Raw genomic sequence first — 21159 nt, 5'->3', positions numbered from 1 at the left:
GGGGTCACCCTGCAGTATAACCAAAGCTGGTGAGAGCCAGGGTGTAGCTGACAGGTTGCAGTTCCACACAGACACTCAGGGTGTGGCTTGCGTGCTGGAAGGCTGTTTGTGAGCAGCCCAAGTGGGAACTAATTCAGCAAGGCATTGTAAGGCACCCAAGGTTGCATGACAGGGGTGACATAGCCCCCTCAATGGTCTGGATTGACTCCGGTATGCCATAGCAGGCTAGCCCTATCTTGAATCGCTGTCTGCCAGCATTGGTCTAAAAATTGAACCCATGCTTTATTTGAAAATGTATTTACCAAAGCAATCTACTTACTGACCAACAAAGAGCAAACCTTTAAATAAAAACACAATGTAAACCATATTGAAAGTGCAACAATGCAGGCAGTGCAAAAATTACAGCGGAGGGGGAAGGCTTAAATTTAGAGGCCCGTATAGGTCTTTCCTGTGCCTCTTCTTATTCACAGGGGTCCTGGAGCTGAGTGCCCCAGCATACAATTTTCAGGTACATTGAAGGGCTCAAAAGTGCTGGGCTCCCAGGAGCCAGTGTTTTCAGTGGGCAGATGTTGGACCTGAAAGGGGAATGGCCTCTCGGACAAGTGCTGTGCGGATATGGTGAGGGGGAGTTGGTGTTGGTTCCAGTAGCCAGTTTTGTCCAGGGGCTGACGGCCATAGCTGGGTCCTGGCTTACAGGACTGCAGCATCTCCTGGCCTAACAGGAGCATGTTTTGTAGGAGAGTCTTCTGGCTCAGCACAATGCCATGAGTTGCCTTTGCATCTCCCGGACTTTTCCCATGCTCTCTTTGTCCATGGAAATGCTTTGTATTTGTGTATTTGAGGCACTTCTATGATGTCAGAGGGGCTATGGGGGAACATCAGGGGCTGAGCCCCCCTGCATCTCCTTTAGGCGGACAGTAGACTGAGGCGGGTGACTAGGAGGCAGAAAACGGTCTTATACAAAAAGGCAAAGAGCAGAGCAGTGACATACCCTGTGAAGTTGTTCACCAGGATGGCCTCTCCAGAAGTGCTTCAGCAGTGGGAGGGGCTTGCGAGCTATGCCATGGGGCATGGGTGTATGTGGCTATTCCCTACAGTGTGTGAACCCAAAATTGAGCAATTCCTCGGGCTTAAGTTCTGCTTTATTTCTGCAGACATGAAGAAAGTGCAGAGAAAAATAGAGTCCTCCAATGCTTGTCAGCTGGAAGGCATGGCATTTAAACTTCAGCAGGGAACAGTCCTGTTTGTACCTTTGTACCCCAGGCATACAATGTCCATGTATACCTTATGTAAACTACAAACATACTAACCAAGCTTCTTTCCCTGTAACCATTGTCTCAATAAACTGTCATGTTTTGCACAAATGATTTTTTTCATTATTCAAATATGTCATGGGAGAGGGGTGGGCTAGGGACGGCAGCTGTGCTGCCAGATACTATTTTGGGCTGGCAAATAGGATTTGGGGGGGAAAGGCGTTCTCTGGGCAGAAAGAGTTGAGGTAAGGGGAAAGGAAAAGAGGGGGATGGGCAAGTGCCCTCCATGCCTCGGTCCTGAAAATTGTCAATACTTGTGGCTTTAGCATGAGACAGAAGCTGATCGCCTGGGTGGGACAGCCGGCATTTTGGAAATATGTATGGGAAGGAGGGAGGCAGGGGCTGGATACTCAAAGGTCACCCAGAATAGAAGGTAGAATGGCAGAATAGCACAATAATAATAAATTGTAAGCATAGCTACTTACATTCCAAAGTTCCCTCCAAGGGATCTGCCTCTTCAGTCCCGGCTAGTGTTTCTGGCTAGGACTCGGGCTTGCCCTATGCGGATGGGGATCAAGGTATATTGCCCTTGGCTAAGACTTTCCAAAAAGATCCTGGCTCTCAGGGGACAGCTCATCCCCAGTTGGCCTTGCCAGTTGTCCTCAGTGAGGGGTAGAAAGGAGCCTGCAGGCTCAGCATAGTGTCTTGGACGGATTGTGCTATAATTGCATAGGATCCTGCCCAGTTCATCATAAAAATGGACAGGTTATGTGTCCCCTGCTGGATTGTCCCCTTTTGTCTCTCGTTTCAATGTACTTACTCCTGAGTTGCTTGGTCTTTATCCAGCACTGGTCAGCATCCTGGTCATGCCCCCTCTCGGACATCTGCTTGACAAAGTCCACAAAAAGGTCTTTATTCTGGTGGCTGGCCACGAGAGCTTCCTATGTCGATGAGGTGATGAGATCCAGTATCTCAGCATGAGCTCAAGCAGCTCGAGGCATGTTGTAGGGCTTCTGGAGTGCTGTCCTTGTTATATCACAAGAATGCTAACACACTTGATTCCAGGAGCAAACGGGCAAGTTCTGTCCCTATGCCAACTTTTAAAGGGGGGAGGGGATATCTTGGGAACTTGACACCAGATCAGAGAATGCCATACAGGTGAACAGACAGGTAAGTATTCTCACACTTGCTTCTTATCAAACTGTCTGTACTTGGCTATCTTGATTATCACTTCAAAAGTTTTTTTTTTCTCTTACTTAATTGGCCTCTCAGAGTTGGTAAGACAACTCCCACCTGTTCATGCTCTCTGTATGTGTGTATATATATCTCCTCAATATATGTTTCACTCAATATGCATCCGAAGAAGTGGGTTGTAGCCCACGAAAGCTTATGCTCTAATAAATTTGTTAGTCTCTAAGGTGCCACAAGTACTCCTGTTCTTTTTAGGTCAGTAACTGTTCACCTGAAAAACACTGTGGGATAGCCATTGGAAGTAAGGAAAAAAGTGGTGCAGAGAAATTGCATCCACCCTAATAATAGACTACATTAATTCAATTTGTATCAAACCTACTCCACTTTATTCTTTATTGCCATAAATTCACAGGACTTTGTAATAGCTCCTCTCTCTTCTCCTGACTCTTTCTGTTAGCACCCTCTAGTGTTTACAGTGGGTCAACTGGCAGAGCCAGGATTCAGCCCTGAATGTTGTAGAAAGCCAAACTTTATAAAGTTCCATAATTTTGTTTATACTATATACAAAAAAATCTTTAGTACTTTGATTATGTAATTTAGATGGTATCTGTCATATCAGCGGACGCACTTACAATACAGCTGTCCTCCAATACAATTTAAAAATGGTTTCATCTTATAGGGTACCCATGTCCCTGAAGAGTGCGAAAGACAGGTTGTGTTTTTCCCTAAACCCTTACTCAGACTTTAATGTTTCCCCAGACATCCCATATCACAGAAGATTTTAGGAAATGATACATTTTAAACTAGGTTTTAATGATTTTTTTGTTGTGGATTGGATAGTAGTGGTCTGGAGTCAAAAGAAATAATAATTTAACTTTGATGTTATTGCAAATTGCATTAGTATCTAGCAGCCACAGACAATGCAATTTGTTGCCATAGACAATGTAACTTGCTTATAACTATGCTCTTCAGATCCATTATTTCCATACAACATTCTGTATATACTGAACATTCTTTCGGTGAGGTTCTTCGTACAGACATTGTAAATTTTTTCAAGTTTAGTTTCAAACGCTGAAAAAGAGTTCTTTACACATCCATGAAGTTGCTGAGTTTACTTTGAATTTGGGCCAATGAGAATGCATGCAATTGGCTCAGTGATTTAAACAATCTTCAAATACAGCTTTTCTCCCCTTTTGATTTGCCTTGATTACAAATGTGATGTGTAAGCAAATTGTCTTCCTTTTGATATGTTGATTAAGTTTTCAACATTACCATCGCATACAAGAAGTTGCTGTTTCTATGCCAAAAAAATATGGAACACATAAAATACACTGGAGGTAGTTTTATATAGTTAGGGCCAAATTATTGCTGCTCCAGCATGAGTGTACTGGAGAGGAGAAAGTTCAGGAGCTTCTTTCCCTCTACTGAGCCACTCATGTACAGGAGACTGTAAGTGACAGGGAATCTTGTGTTGGGGAGGATTAGCCTGTCCCAGATCCCATTTACCCCAGCAGGGCTGCACTGGGGACAGCATTGGATACACCTGTTGCTGTTGTACAGATGTATCAAGTCCTGATGCCCACCAAGTTCTCCTCACAGTGCCTGGAAAATTATACTTTGCAAAGGCCTTATGCCTCCAGGCACTGCTTGGGTCTCTCTCTCTCTGCAGAGGTATAACTGAGGCAGGCCTCAGTGTATACATTTTTACATATTTACCTGCAGTGCTTATGGAAAGAATGTAGTTCTTTGTGTGTGTTTAGGAAATTTACTCCACCCTGAAAATCTTAAGTTTCAAGGTTAGTCCTTTGAGCAATTACAGGAAGCTACAGCATGTACTACTGAAACCTATCTGGCCCCAAACTAAGCTTTAAACTTTCAAAACAAGGTGCGTGCCTGTGGAACTGCAAATAACCACTGAGTAGATGCAGTTACTGTATACAGGAAGCTAGGATCAAGTTCAAATAAAAGGTCTGGGCACCAGTTCTTAGCAACTGATTTTAAAGTAGTTGTAATCTACAAAGCTATCTGTTTATCTCTGCGGAGGAGGACAAGGGTATTATATACCTAATGAGAAAGACCATTTAAGCAGCCTTCTCTCCAGGTAAAAAAAAAAAATATTTTAACTTTTTCCTCTTCCAGATTAGCTGCTCAGTCTATTGCTGACAGATGAGATCAGCTATGCAGAATTTTAACACCATGTTGCCACTGAAACATATATCGGCTTCTGTCCTCGTACTCTGAGTGGAAGTTTTAAAGACAGTAAGTTCAAGAATGGGTTCTGTAATTTTATTATGAATTAACCAATATTATAATTTTGCTATTTTCAGTAAATAGATGAAAACTCTCTCATTCTCCACCCACACGTTATGTCTTAGCATGTAAAAGCATGCAGGGGCGTAACAGACACAAGTAAAGAGACAATCCTGATTTTAAGAGTTTACAATCTTAAGTCCTGATCCTGCAAAGAGTTATGTATGTTTTTAATTTATGCATTACGAGTAATCCAATTGACCTCAATAAGAGAATTCACAGTGAACGAAGTATGTGCATAAGTCTTTTCAGAATCAGGACCTAAATTATACTTTGCGGTTTAAAATCTATTTTGCTTTAATATGCTGAAGCTCCCACTACCCTCTTTTTCTGTTATCCCAATCATTGCTCAGATTTTTATTTATTTTAGCTCATAGGGTTAATATGACCCTTTCAGCCAATAGCGAATCACCCACGGTAATAGGTCAAATTTTCATTCCAAAATCATGTATAATATACCATTTAATTATAAGTACCTACATGCATATAACAAAGCAAAAATTGAATAGGCCATGATATGAAATAAGCACCAATGAGATGCTGTTTCTGAACACAGGAAGATAGGATGAACGTCAAAGTTTCAAACTCGTCTTTTATATTCCTAAGAGCTACAGTACAGTCAAATAGCATAGGAGTACATTAGCTACAGTCCAATAATATAAAAACTCTACGTCATATCCAAAGCCCATTGGAGTCAATGAAAAGGTTTCCACTGACTTTTTATTTTTTGGATCAGGCTCTATAAGCATAAGAATACATAGGAACACAGCCTGATTCTTCCACCTTCTCTCACTTTTAGTAATACCTTACTATGAGCCAAGCTGTGAATCTGTTATTTCTAGTGGTGAGGAGTTATCTGCCCAAGCAATCGCATTGACTTCAAGAAAACTGCTGGTGCAAGTAACTGCTCATCAATGGCAGTAAGGGATTCACAATGCGGCCCTAAGTGAATAGTCCCATTCATTTTAGGGAGACTGTTTGCAGAGTGAGGGACTACTCAGAGTAAGGATGGCAGAATCATAGCCTGCAAGAAATATGTTAACACATAGCAACAACGTTAGTTATAATGTGTCAAAAATGTCTACAAAAAGTTCCATACAAGCGTGACAACAAGATCAACAAGTCATTATTTCTGGAATTTTATCGAGTATGCTTGTTTTATTCTTAGTAATGCAAAGAAAGGTGGAAATATGCAACATATCTTCTAAAGAAACATATCTCTAAGTATCTAATTTACCATATGTGAATTCCAGGCTTTATTACATACATATTTTGCTGAAATATCCCCCATACAGTATGTCTTAAATCTCAAAAGAGCAATGGCATTTGACTGCTAGTTCACACAAATAATTGTGGCATTCCTGGAATGAAGAATCTTGCCTCCCCTGGTGCCCACTTAGTTAATACCTTAAATATTTTCTCTTTACAAATCCAGCACAGAAGACAGTGACTTAACTGAGGTTAGTCACCAACTGTGTATTCTTTTTATTGGAAATATACATTAATGTCACAATAGAATCACCATATAGGATGATGAACAGAACAATAAGTAAAATATATGAATTATTATTAGGGCCCTATTTAACGTGCGATATTGCAGAAATTGTGGATTCCACAATATTAGGCTTTCACCGCAATTTTGACAGCAGGAGCCCTGCCATGCACAGGGCTGACAGTGGGAGTCCCAGCCACGCCAGGGCTGAAAACGAAAACTGTCAGGTTGGAAGGAGGTTACTAGTGGAGTTCCTCAGGAATCGGTTTTGGTAATCTTTTTATTGCTGACCTTGGCACAAAAAGTGGGAATGTGCTAATAAAGTTTGCAGATGACACAAAGCTGGGAGGTATTACCAATACAGAAAAGGCCCAGGACATCATACAGGAAGATCTGGATGACCCTGTAAACTGGAGTAATAGTAATAGGATGAAATTTAATAGTGGAAAGTGCAAGGTCATGCATTTAGGGATTAATAACAAGAATTTTTGTTATAAGATGGGGATGCATCAGTTGAAAGTAACAGAGGAGGAGAAGGACCTCGGAGTATTGGTTGATCACAGGATGACTATGAGCCACCAATGTGATATGGCCGTGAAAAAAGCTAATGTGGTCTTGGGATGCATCAGGCGAGGTATTTCCAATAGAGATAAGGAGGTGTTAGTACCGTTATACAAGGCAGTGGTGAGACCTCATCTGGAATACTGTGTGCAGTTCTGGTCTCCCATGTTTAAGAAGGATGAATTCAAACTGGAACAGGTACAGAGAAGGGCTATTAGGATGATCCGAGGAATGGAAAACCTATCTTATGAAAGGAGACTCAAAGAGCTTGGCTTGTTTAGCCTAACCAAAAGAAGGCTGAGGGGAGATATGATTGCCCTCTATACATATATCAGAGGGATAAATATCCGGGAGGGAGAGGAATTATTTAAGCTCAGTACCAATGTGGACACAAGAACAAATGTATATAAACTGGCCATTAGGAAGTTTAGACTTGAAATTAGATGAAGATTTCTAACCATCAGAGGAGTGAAGTTCTGGAACAGCCTTCCAAGGGGAGCAGTAGGGGCAAAAGACATATCTGGCTTCAAGACTGAGCTTGATAAGTTTATGGAGGGGATGGTATGATGGGATAGCCTAATTTTGGCAATTAAGTGATCTTTGACTATTAGCGGTAAATATGCCCAATGGCCTGTGATGGGATGTTAGGTGGGGTGGGATCTGAGTTACTACAGAGAATTCTTTCCCGGTGTCTGGCTGGTGAGTCTTGCCCACATGTTCAGGGTTTAGCTGATCGCCATATTTGGGGATGGGAAGGAATTTTCCTCCAGGGCAGATTGGCAGAGGCTCTGGGGTTTTTTCGCCTTCCTCTGCAGCGTGGGGCAAGGGTCACTTGCTGGAGGATTCTCTGCACCTTGAAGTCTTTAAACCACGATTTGAGGACTTCAATAGCTCAGACATAGGTTAGGGGTTTGATACAGGAGTGGGCGGGTGAGATTCTGTGGCCTGCGTTGTATGGGAGGTCAGACTAGACGATCATAATGGTCCCTTCTGATCTTAAAGTCTATGATTCTATGATATCCCAAGAAAAAGAACTGGACAACTATAACACACTGTAATAGCACCACCTGGTGAACCTGCCATAATAATATTGTATATAAGAAAACATTGCATGAAAACACCCACCTAAGGCCAGGTCTACACTTACAAGTTTTGCAGACATACCTATGTAGTTAGAGTTATGATTTTTTTTACGACACTTATTCTGGCAAAAGCCCTAGTGTAGATGCAGTTATACCAACAAAAAAGTGCTTTTGCCAAATATAGCTTGTTTCATTCATTGAACCAGAAAAAGAGATACTGGCAAAAGCACTTTTGTGACCATATAACTGCATCTGTATTAGGAGGTGTGACGGGTTGAATCACAGAAACTCCCTTGGGGCTGCCACTGATGTGCCAAGACTACTTCTGCCCCTGCTTTCCTGCTCTGGCAGCTTAGGACTTCAGTGCCCTGCCTGGTTTGAGCCAGACCCGCTAGCCTGCTGCAAACCCAGACCCAGAGTCTGAACCACGTCCCCTAACAGCTGTAGGCTTAACTGAAAGCAACTTACAGAAGTATTCCTGTCTTTAACACTCAGATGTCCAACTCCCAATGGGGTCCAAACCCCAAATAAATCCGTTTTACCCTGTATAAAGCGTATACAGGGTAAACTCATAAATTGTTCGCACTCTATAACACTGATAGAGAGATATGCACAGCTGTTTGCCCCCCCCAGGTATTAATACATACTCTGGGTTAATTAATAAGTAAAAAGTGATTTTATTAAATACAGAAAGTAGGATTTAAGTGGCTCCAAGTAGTAACAGACAGAACAAAGTGAAACCAAGCAAAATAAAATAGAACATGCAAGTCTAAGCTTAATACAGTAATACAACAGAGTACTGATAATATCTCACCCTGAAAGATGTTTCAATAAGTCTTTTTCACAGACTGGATGCCTTCCTAGTCTGGGCACAATCCTTTCCCCTGGTACAGCCCTTGTTCCAGCTCAGGTGGTAGCTAGAGGATTCCTCATGATGGCTCCCTTTTCTCTGTTCCACTCACTTATATATCTTTTGCATAAGGCAGGAATCCTTTGTCCCTCTGGGTTCCCACCCACCCCCTTCTCAATGGAAAAGCACCAGGTTAAAGATGAATTCCAGTTCAGGTGACATGATCACATGTCACTGTAAGACTTCATTACCCACTTGCCAACACACACATATACAGGAAGACTTACAGGTAAAACAGAGCCATCTGCAGTCAACTGTCCTGGTTAATGGGAGTCATCAAGATTCCAAACCACCATTAATGGCCCATACTTTGCATAATTACAATAGGCCCTCAGAGTTATATTTCATATTTCTAGTTTCAGATACAAGAGTGGTACATTTATACAAATAGGATGATCACACTCAGTAGATTATAAGCTTTGTAATGATACCTTACAAGAGACCTTTTGCATTAAGTATATTCCAGTTACATTAGCATATTTTCATAAAATCATATAGAGTGCAACGTCACAGGAGGGTTTGGCCAGCATTGCTATACTGGCAAAATTCATGTGTGTGGCCAAGGCTTTAAATTAGTGTTGGCTTGTAATGGCTAAGTGTTTCCTTTATACAAAATGTTTATTCTAAGAAACAAAAAGTGAATGCTAAACATAAGACCAAACTATGCTCTTGGGTACATCAGAGCTGTCATGGAAGTAAATGAGAATAGAGTGCAAAGCTCCAAAGACAGATATTGATCTCTTTTAGTAAATGCATGAACCCTTCCAATTTTTATTTTACATGATTCAACTGAAGAAAAATTATTCCCCAAACCCCAGTCTTGATGGACCTCCACCATTCCTGCAGGGAGTCCTGTTGATTTTAGTAGGGCTCACCCCTTCCCACCTGACAAATTGGGGCTGTGCAGGGCCTCACTGGGGACTGAAAGGGTGGCTCACCCCCCACCCCAGTGGGACAGTAGAGGGTTCCCAGAGGGATGGAGGGGGATAATCCCACACACACATGCAATAAGGCAATGGAGGGGCTCACCCCCCCCCCATACATATACATACTAACTGGGGCATGACACACTGGGGCATGACACGTTGTGCAGTCTATATGGTTTTATAAAAACATGATAAGAAGTGAATATAATGTAACTGGGATAGTTTTAGAAAAATATGGTAATAAGTGAATATAACGTAACTGGGATATGCTTCATGCAAAAGGTCTCTTGTAAGGTATCATTACAAAGCTTATAATCTACTGAGTATGATCATCTGATTTGTATAAATGTACCACTCTTGTATCTAAAACTAGAAATATAAAATATAACTGAGGGCCTATTGTAATTATGTAAAGTGTGGGCCATTAATGATGGTTTGGAATCTTGATGACTCCCATTAACAAGGACCATTATCCGCAGATGGCTGTGTTTACCTGTGAGTCTTCCTGTATATGTGTGTGCTGGCAAGTGGGCAATGAAATCTTGCAGTGACATGTGATCATGTCACCTGAACTGGAATCCATCTTTAACCTGGTGCTTTTCCAGTGAGGGGGGGTGAAAACCCAGAGGGACAAAGAGTTCCCGCCTTATGCAAAAGATATATAAAGGGGTGGAAGAGAACAGAGAGGGAGAGGAGCCATCATGGAGAAGCCCCTAGCTAACACCTAAGCTGGAACAAGAGCTGTACCAGGGGAAAGAATCGTGCCCAGGCCTGGAAGGTGTCCAGTCTGAGAAAAACTTACTGAAGCATCTCTGAGGGTGAGATTATCTGTATTTAGTTTGATTAGGCATAGATTTGCGCATTTTATTTTATTTTGCTTGTGACTTACTTTGTTCTGTCTGTTACTACTTTGAACCACTTAAATCCTACTGTCTGTATTTAATAAAATCACTTTTATTTAGTAATTTACTCAGAGTATGTATTAATACCTGGGGGAGCAAACAACTGTGCATATCTCTCTATCTGTGTTATAGAGGGCGAACAATTTATGAGTTTGCCCTGCATAAGCTTTATGCAGGGTAAAACGGATTTATCTGGGTTTAGACCCCATTGGGAGTTGGGCATCTGAGTGCCAAAAACAAGCACACTCCTGTGAGCTGTTTTTGGGTAAACTTGTAGCTTTGGGACAAGTGATTCAGACCCTTGGTCTGTGTTGGAGTCGGACAGGAGTGTCTGGCCTGGCAAGACAGGGTGCTGGAGTCCTGAGCTGGTAGGGAAAACAGAAGCAGGGGTAGTCTTGGCACATCGGGTGGCAGCTCCCAAGGGGGTTTCTGTGATCCAACCCGTCACAGGCCCCACCCCCCACTCACTACATTCCCCCTCCCTTCGTGGCTCGCTCTCACCCACCCTCACTTACTTTCACTGGGCTGGGGCAGGGGGTTGGGGTGCGGGAGGGGGTGAGGGCTCTAACTGTGGGGTGGGGCTCTAACTGTGGGGTGGGGCCAGAAATGAGGGGTTCAAGAGGAGACTATGGGTTGGGGCAGGGAGCTGGGGTGCTGGGGGGGGTGAGGGCTCTGGCTGGGGGTGCAGGCTGTGGATGAGGAGTTCAGAGTGTGGGAGGGGGCTCTGGGCTGGGGCAGGGGGTTTGGGTGCGGGGGGGGATTTGGACTCTGGCTGGGGGTGCAGGCTCTGGGCTGGGGCCAGGGATGAGGGGTTTGGAGTGCAGGAGGAGGCTCTGGGTTTGGGGAGGGGGCTCAGGGCTGGGTCAGGGGGTGGAGCGTGGGCTTACCTTGGGCAGCTACCAGGCAGCGGCACAGTGGGGCTAAGGCAGGCTTCCTGCCTGTCCTGTCTCCGTGGTGCCCCCTCCGCTTCGGAGCTGGAGGCTGCTTCCGGTATGCAGCGCGGTGCCAGGACAGGTAGGGACTAGCTCCACACACTTACACAGACATTGGGGGCAGGGCCGGGTCCCCTTTGGGATTCACCCCCTACCCCCAGGGCAGTGCAGGATCTCCCCCTGGGGGCTCACCCCCACATGCACACACACACTGGGGCAGTGCAGGGTCCCCTTTGGGATTCACCCCCTTCCCCCAGGGCAGTGCAGGGTCTCCCTGGGGGCTCAACCCCCCACAGTGGGGCAGTGCAGGGTCGCCCCCTGGGGGCTCATCCCCCACATACACACACACACACACACTGGGGTAGTGCAGGGTCCTCCTGGAGCCTCACCCTCATATACAGACTGGGGCAGTGCAGGGTCTCATCCCTCACATGCACACACACTGAGGCAGTGCAGGGTTTCCCTGGAGCTGGGGACTCACCCCCCACATACCCACACACGCTGGGGACTCACCCCCCACATACCCACACACACTGGGGCAGTGCGGGGTCTCCCTGGGGGCTCGCCCCCCACGTACACACACACACTGGGGCGGTGCAGGGTCTCCCTGGGGGCTCATCCCCCACGTACACACACACACTGGGGCGGTGCAGGGTCTCCCTGGGGGTTGGGGGGTCTCATGCTGGCACTAGGGCTGGCTCTGGGTTCTCTCCCCTGGCGCGGCGCCGGGGCCGGCCGGATAAGGCGGCGGAACCCCGCACGGCGGGCCGAGTTGTGCGGGGAGGACTGTGCGGAGGGACTCGGGGCCTGGCACGCCGGTGAGAGCGGGCCGGGCTCGCTGGGTCGGGCCGGCGGCGGGAGCGGGGCGCCATGGCCGTGGACATCACGCTGCTGTTCAAAGCCAGCGTGAAGACGGTGAAGACCCGGAACAAGGCGCTGGGGGTCCCGGCCGGCGAGAGCCCCAGGGATGAGCTGCTCAAGCGGGGCAGCCAGCGGCCCAAGAGCGACTTCTCCTGCCGGGCCCGCGAGGTGGTGAGTGCGGGGGCCGGCGTAGGGACTGCCCCGGGGAGGGGACCCAGGAGTCCGGGGAGGAAGATGGTTATGGGGGTAATGGTAGTAACAGCCAACAGCCCCGTCTGCATAGGCGCCGAGCCCCCAGCCAGCCCCCCTCCGCAGCTACAGGTGACCCGCAGATTAGTGCCGTGCAAAGTGATGGGGGGCGGGGGGGGCTGACTTCTCTTCTCTTCTCCCCCCTTTTACTTCGTGCACTTGGCAACCCTCCAGGCACTGGTCTCTTTCCCCTTTATAGCCCCCTCGTCCTGCCAGCTGCGGTGCCCAAGGAGTCCGTCGGTGGCTCTGCGTGGCTGCAAGGCTCTGTTCTCGCGGGTCAGATTGCAGGATGAGGGTTTTAGGAGGAGGTTTTTAAATGGCTCAGTTCCCACTAAGACCCAGGTGCTGGCCGGGCACTTCTGAAAAATCTGCCCAGTGGTCGTTTACTTTCTGTTGTTTGTGTGGGACTTTCACGCAAGAAAACGAGAGAAAGAAAACATTAGAATAAATAAAATAATAGCAAACAGTATGATTGTAAAACTCTCAGCATTTGGGGTGGGGACTCAGGAGAACTTAAAACTACTCTCAACCCTTAAAAAAAAAAACGGACTAGTTTTCCGGTGGACATTATCCCTTTTAAACTAATCCCTCCCCCAAGTGAGTTGGCAGATCCTCAGTAAGACATGCATATTGCTTATCATAATGACACGTAGTACAGTCTTTGGTGATGTTATATAGCCTCTAGTCTGTACTCATCAGTGCTGATTCTGTTGCCTGCAAGGACCAGAATTTCCAAAGACAGAGTCATCTCCTTTTCAGTAGGCCCTGCTCCGGCAAACATTTATGCATGAGTGTAAATTTACTACTATGAGTAGTGGTATAGGAGTTACTTAAGTTTATTCACTTAAGTAGTTCTAGTATGTGCATAATTACCGGTAGTTTTTCAGAATTGGGGCCATAAACACTATCAGTAGTTTTCTTGACCACTACTCATGCATAGCTGGGTTGCAGATTTATGTATATGTTCTGTGTGCAGATAAATGTTACACACCATACAGGTGCCATAACCAATAGTGCCATAACCATGTTTATAAATTGTATTCACCACGATCCTTTTGACAGCCATACCTGCCTTCTGTTCATTAATCTCCCTCTTTGGGATTTAGTCTGTCATTCCAACCATCTGAACAGCTTTAATGAAGTGCCACTTTTTAAAATCAACAACCAGAGAAATGTTTGTTTCTGGAGTTGTGGTTTTTTAAAAATAAATTTAATAGGCTAAATTCAATCCTGGTTTAAATATTGAAGTCAGTGGACTTGTACCTACATACACTAGAGCTGAAGTGACCTGATATATATAAATTAAATATATTACCTGCAGTTATTGGAAACAAAAATATGTATATTAGAGAGAAAATGTATTATTAAGAAATGAAAATGTTGTGACACTTTTGCTGGAAGGTATCCACAGAGTTGCACTTTTTGGCATAATGTCACAGGAATATTTTACTTTTGACAATATCAGAGATTTGCAGAAGAATGGATTTAGAGGTGGGAGCGAGAAAGTCTCTGAAATAAATATTTTTGTTAAAAATAGTAATGATCTTTCTATCCAGTTATTTATAAACTGAGATTTTACAGTCTAGCATAGGTAGTAATAATTCTTAAATTAAAATCCCATTTAAAGACTATTTTGTTAGTTTAAGATAATTTATAAAATTGTGATGGTAATTTAACTTTATCAAAACTGGAAGCTTGTCTCCAGGAAATCTCTCATCTTAAATCACTTAAAACTGTAGTCATAAGCACCAGAAAACTTCATGTTCCAGGTTTCTGGGTAATAGCATGAGTGCTGCCTAGGCAAGTGGAAGTGTCAGATTTCCTGCCTGCCAAACAAGGACAACAGGGTTGACTGGTAGTGGGTGACTGAACATGTACAGCAACACTGAGATGCCAGTTAGAGGGACTAAGTATGAATGGCACCTTAGGGCTAGTCTACACTGGCAATGCTAAAGTGCTGCCGCAGCAGCGCTTTAACGTGGCTTGTGTAGTTGCTCTCTCCCGGTGCTCTAAAAAACCCACCTCCACAAGGGGCGTAGCTACCAGCGCTGATGCACTGTCTACAATGGCGCTTTACAACGCTGAAACTCTTGTTCAGGGGGGTGAAAAAACACCCCCCTGAGCGCAGCAAAAGTTGCAGCACTGTAAATTGCCAGTGTAGACAAGCCTTTAGTCATGAACAGAGTAATAAGCTGAGCTGCCAGTTTGAGGGGAAGGAGGGATGAGCTTACCTGATCTCAGCCACATAGAAATTGCTTCAGAAATTAGTTGAACCAAGGATACGTGTTCTGCTAAGCATGCATACCTGAGGCTGAGTTCCAGTTTCAACATGATGCCTGGTCAGTGGTCTCTGGTGACTTCACAGGAGAGATTGGATATGGGCTTGTCAGCTACTTAAGTAGTTCAAAGTATTTTTGTCAGAATGGCAACCAACAGTTTAATTTTCCAGCCAAACCAGAGTAGGCTGTGTAGCAACCTTTAGGGCCTTGCAAACTTGGTCATAGCTGTTTTTTGGAGATATGGTTTGATATTAAGAGGGAGAATAATGCAAACTATAAGCTGCAGTCCGAGGCATTTATTTTTGCTGGAAAGGCAAGAGATGGTTGGCAAATTAAACTAAGTCTGGGTAGGGCTTGTAGTAAAATAAACTACACCGCTACCTCGATATAACGCTGTCCTCGGGAGCCAAAAAATCTTACCGCGTTATAGGTGAAACCACGTTATATCGAACTTGCTTTGATCCACTGGAGTGCTCAGCCCCACGCCCCCCGGAGTGCAGCTTTACCGCGTTATATCCGAATTCGTGTTATATCGGGTCGCGTTATATCTGGGTAGAGGTGTATAGTTTAATTGTTTGCTACTGCAAAACACAATTTGATTTGATTATGTGGGAGAGAGAGCGCCTCTCTCTAATACTTTCTTACAGGCTTGCAATCACAAATTTAGCTGGTTTTGCCGGAGCTAGGCAATTTAACTTGCAAATTAATTGTTGATTTACACATTAACTCCTAAATATATTTGTATAAAAACTATGCATATAGGCTTGGTTGATTTAAAATAAAAAGATGTCGGGAACATATCAGACCACAGGTTTTGTCTTAAAACCTCTCCCAAAAGCTCATAAGTCAGAATCAGCAGAGGTTAATTCTGCAGGCCCTGGGCTGACTAAGCATAGTAGAGTATGCTGGGGAACAATAGAAATTTAGAACAAAGCACAGTTTTCACAATTTATGGAACACTAAATATCCATGTCAGAAAGATGAAATATTTAATGTAGTTTTCAGAAAATATGAGATGCTCACTGATAAGGGCTGACCTATTGCAGTCTATTTGATTCCTTATAGGTTCTTGTACCACCTTCCGTCACCAATGTGTCAGAGCACCTTCCAGTAGTTCATTAAGCAACATAACTAACATCTGTCATATATGGTTTGTTCTCTCAGCTTCTTCTCAGGGGCAAACTTCTGTGTGTTGTGTATTGTTTAGGTAGGCTTGTTTGTTTATAAATAATTACACGGTACTGTGTGTTTATGCTAGAGAAGGCAAGATCAAAGAAGTGTGCCTTGCACTTGGAGCAGAAGGTGGTGAAGGTTGTGATGGTCCTTATTTTCTGTGGAAGTTTGTTCCTCAGTCTTGGACCAGTCTGCAAGAAAGCTCTACGTTCTGCACAGATGAGTTTTTCCCTTATGGTAGAAAGTTCCACTGCGTGTGAAAAGTAGAGTAATTGAACCATGTTCCTCATCACAACAGTTTAGACAATCTTTTAGATATCCTGGTCCCTGACAGTTGAGTGTCTTGAAGATAAGGACCAAGACCTTGAACTCAACTCAATATTCCATGGGAAGCCAATGTAGAGAACAGAGGGATGTGCTCAAGGTAACTCTGGTTGGTGGATTTATTTAAATCAAAGCAATGTAAATCACCGATTTAAATCATGATTAAAATCAGCAAGCAGGAAACCTTGATTTAAATAATCCATTATAATCGTGTTTTGCATTTGTACTTTTTAGTTACTGTTATGAGCTGGGTGAACCCTTGTTATAGGTCGAGTTAAACCCTGCTGAGAAGGATGGGTGTGAACTGAGCCTTGAATTAACATAACTATAAGAATAAATTAATCACAAGCCCTTACCTACGATTAAAGGGTTATGTGAACCTGCCCATGAGTTTGGACTGAATGGGTGGGTGCGGGGTTTGCTGAGTATTGTGTGAGAGAGTTTGAGAAAATAGATAGAATACAGAGGACCAGAGAATGATATAGCTGGAAGGAGCAGCTGGAAGTCCAGTGTTTGACCTTGAAAGAAAACTGGGGAGAGGTTTTTGGGTCAGGGGTGCAGGATGAAAAGAGTGCTCTTGGTGCTGTGAGGAAAAGAAGCTGTTTCCTGCTTGATTCCTTCTGCATTCAGAAACACATTTGTAAATAAACCAAACTGCATCAACAAAATACCTGTCTATCACCAATTTCTACTCCCAGCTGGAACAAACCCAGGGCCCCAAAGTTTGACTAGCTGCTCAGATCAAAAAGGGGCAGCGTTATTTTCCTAAAGAAAGGTTGATTCTCATTAGTTGGTAAGCATTAAAACATGTTGAAATCAACATAAATGTGGCCTCTACTCTAAATTTGGTGCTTCTTTTTGCTAACTAGGAGGATGCATTATATCTATACACATTTATTTAAACAATTATGTAGCTTAATTTACATTTATTCAGATTCTTAATTTTTCTTTTTTTTAAATTGTTAGAAAATGGTGAATGATTAATTTCTTATTTAGTAGAAGAGGATTAATTCTTTATTTGAGATTGTTTTATGTCAAGCTCTATTTGGATGGAAATTCAAATTCAATTGAATGCATAAAATCAACATTTTAATCTTTTGATTAAATATATATGGCAGCCGACCGTCTCTAAAGACTATGGTGTAATCGGCAAAGCAGTTCAGTTACTGTGTATCAAGCATCGTGAGTGGCTAAACAGTTAATTCTCAAGCAACAGTCCTTGCCACTTATAATGCAGGTGTTAGGCACAGGGCCAGAGAATGAAGCCAGTTAACTACATGAGGCTTGAGGCCTTCTGTGCTTTTCTCTGCACTTTCCTCTCTCACAACCACCTCTCTTCAGCCTCTTTGGGTACATCTACACTACCCGCGGGTAGTGATGGATCTATCGATTTATCGCGTCTCGTCTAGAAGCATAAATCGATCCCCGAACGCGTTCCCCGTCGACTCCGGAACTCCACAGCTGCGAGAGGCGGAAGCAGAGTCGACGGGGGAGCGGCGGCCGTCGATTCCGCGCCGCGAGGACGCAAAGTAAGTCAATCTAAGTCGATCTAAGATACGTCGACTTCAGCTACGCTATTCTCGTACCTGAAGTTGCATATCTTAGATCGACTGCCCCCCCCCCCCAGTGTAGACCAGGCTTTTGACTCTGTGGTGCAGTGCAGTCCTCTAGTGAAAGGAGGGCGTGTCCACCGGGTTGAGGAGCTCCTCAAAGTGCTCCTTCCACCTCTCAACCATCTCCTCTGTCAAAGTCAGCGTTTCATCACTCTTGCTGAGAACAGCCTGGGCAACATCCCGCCGACCCCTCCTAAAGCGACGAATGGTTTGCCAGAACACCTTGGAGGCCGTCTGGCAGTCATTCTCCGTGGTCTTTCCAAACTCCTCCCAAGCCCGAGCTTTCGCTTCAATGACCACCACAGCTGCAACCCTCTTCGCCAGGGTGAGGGTCGGGTCTGATGCAAGAATGGCAGCAAAAGTGATGGACCACGATGGACTGGCACTCCGCAATGGAAACTGGGGCTTTAAATTTTTTCTTTCATTTTGGGTTTTATGTTTGCAACAAAAATTAATTTGTGCATAATTATAAATATATATTTTTATTTTTTGATATATCACACATTTTCAGTTATGGATAAAAAAGGGCTTTATTAGGTTTATTTTTAAGTTGTAATAAGTTTATAAGTTGTAGGGCTATTTCTTCATATTTTGCTTTATATATTGTAAGCACCTTTGTTTTAAGCAATCAGAACCTTTGTTCTGGTAATCAGTATTATAAATACAACAATATATAATGTAACTGTAACAATCCCTATAGCAAAATTGTCAAATAATCTGGAAGAGCACAAAATATAGAGCATATAGAGAATAATATAATCCCCTTTAGGGGAAAAGTTATAAATGGCTCATCTCTCAGCTGAATGAGTTATTATCCCTATGGCATATCTTGCCAGCTTTGGGGCATCAAAATTCTTAAAAATCCACATTAATCAGTTAAAATGTTTAAAGAAAAAGCATATTATTAATATTTTGCAAAATGGTTTTGTTGGAGTGTTTTCTAAAATGCTTGTTAAATTACGAATTTAAATTGTACTGAAACAGACAGTGCAATTTCTGGGAATGAGAGGATTTTCTCAGGAGTTTATACCTGAATATGCAGAAATAGCTGTTCCCTTACATACTTTAATTAAAAAAGATATTGGAAATCAAACCTACAATTGACTGAAGCAGTCACTAAATTGAAATGGGCATTAGCCTCTGCTCCTGTATTGGTTCAGCCTGACTATTCACAACCATTTGTGTTGGAACAAGCTGCTACAGAAGAAGCACTGGCAGCTGCCCTTGGTCACTACAGGAATTCAATTGTCTATTGGAGCCCAATTGTTTATGCATCTCAAGCATTAACTACAGTAGAACAGAAATATTCTTAGTGTAAAGAACATATGGTGGCTACAATTTGGACTGTTAAGCATTTTGCTTATATTGCCTTTCATAGAATCATAGGACTGGAAGGGACCTTGAGAGGTCATCTAGTCCAGTCCCCTGCACTTATGGCAGGACTAAGTATTATCTAGACTATCCCTGACAGGTGTTTGTCTAACCAGCTCTTAAAAATCTCCAATGATGGAGATTCCATAACCTCCTTAGGCAATTTATTCCAGTGCTTAACCACCGACAGGAAGTTTTCCCTAATGTCCAACCTAAACCTCCCTTACTGTAATTTAAGCCCATTGCTCCTTGTCCTATCCTCAGAGGTTAAGAACAATTTTTCTCCCTCCTCCTTGTAACAACCTTTTATGTACTTGAAAACTGTTATCATGTCCCCTCTGTCTTCTCTTTTTCAGACTAAACCAACCCAATTTTTTCAATCTTCCCTGATAAGTCATGTTTTCTAGACCTTTAATCATTTTTGTTGCTCTTCTTTGGACTTTCTCCAGTTTGTCCATATGTTTCCTGAAATGTGGCGCTCAGAACTGAACACAATATTCCAGTTGAGGCGTAATCAGTGTGGAGTAGAGTGGAAGAATTACTTCTCATGTCTTGCTTACAACACTCCCGCTAATACATCCCAGAATGAGGTTTGCTTTTTTTGCAACAGTATTACACTGTTGACTTATATTTAGCTTGTGGTCCACTATGATCCCCAGATCCCTTTCCGCAGTACTCCTTCCTAGGCAGTCCTTTCCCATTTTGTATGTGTGCAACTGATTGTTCCTTCCTAAATGGAGTACTTTGTATTTGTCCTTATTGAATTTCATCCTATTTACTTCAGACCATTTCTGCAGTTTGTCCAGGTCATTTTGAATATTAATCCTATCCTCCAAATCACTTGCTTGCAACCCCTCCCAGCTTGGTATCGTCCACAAACTTTATAAGTGTACTCTCTGCCATTATCTAACAGAACCAGACCCAGAACTGATCCTTGCGGGACCCTACTCGTTATGCCCTTCCAGCATGACTGTGAACCTCTGATTATCAATACCCCGCACACCCTAGTACAATTCTTATTTCCCAAGTATTAAGGGATACCCAAAAAAGGATTAATCGGTTAATTAATCACAATAATGATTAAAACTGGAAATTATAGTAGAGCTAAGGAAATAATGTGCAGTGCAATGGGTACATATACATTCATAAACATTCAAGAAGCTTTAAGAGATATCCAAATGGGGAATCAGAGTAGCAGCCGTGTTAGTCTGTATCCGCAAAAAGAACAGGAGTACTTGTGGCACCTTAGAGACTAACAAATTTATTAGAGCCTAAGCTTTCGTGGGCTACAACCCACTTCTTCGGATGCATATAGAGTGAAACATATATTGAGGAGATATATATATACACACACATACAGAGAGCATGAACAGGTGGGGGAAGATGCTTAGCTTTATCACCAATGAATATTTGCTGGATTGGTATAGGAATGAAACACAACTATTCACAGAGATTGTTACCACAGCTAGGTTTCCCGGGATATCAGTGTTACCACTTTACAGAACATTTGCAAGTTTGTTTTTCACTTTCCCTTCCAATAATTGAAAAGAAGGATGTTTGAGACAATAGTATATGTTCACTTTGTAGGGGTCCTTGAAGACTCCATTTTTAAGGGACGTGTCAAGGTCTTCCACATACTAGTAAGACACATGGATGATGGCAAACACCAGTGTTCCATCTAATTTTTTACGTCCATGTGCGGAATGAATTTTGTTATGTGCACCAATATG

At 43.4% G+C, this 21159-nt stretch overlaps 1 protein-coding gene across 1 annotated transcript in view; it reads left to right on the top strand.

The window, feature by feature from the left end:
• The first annotated feature begins 12372 nt into the window (after positions 1-12372).
• Positions 12373-21159, top strand: part of STX18 (syntaxin 18) — a 99163-nt gene continuing 90376 nt past the window's right edge. Inside the window, exon 1 of the mRNA XM_026648134.1 lies at positions 12373-12591. Within this exon, the coding sequence (XP_026503919.1) occupies positions 12430-12591 (162 nt within the window). The 5' untranslated portion in view covers positions 12373-12429. The remainder of the gene's footprint in view (positions 12592-21159) is intronic.

This window comes from Terrapene carolina, unplaced genomic scaffold (assembly GCF_002925995.2).
Source record: "Terrapene carolina triunguis isolate 2854851 unplaced genomic scaffold, T_m_triunguis-2.0 Scaffold66, whole genome shotgun sequence".
NCBI classification, from domain to species: Eukaryota; Metazoa; Chordata; order Testudines; family Emydidae; genus Terrapene; species Terrapene triunguis.
This window is presented reverse-complemented; position numbering and strand designations above follow the sequence as displayed.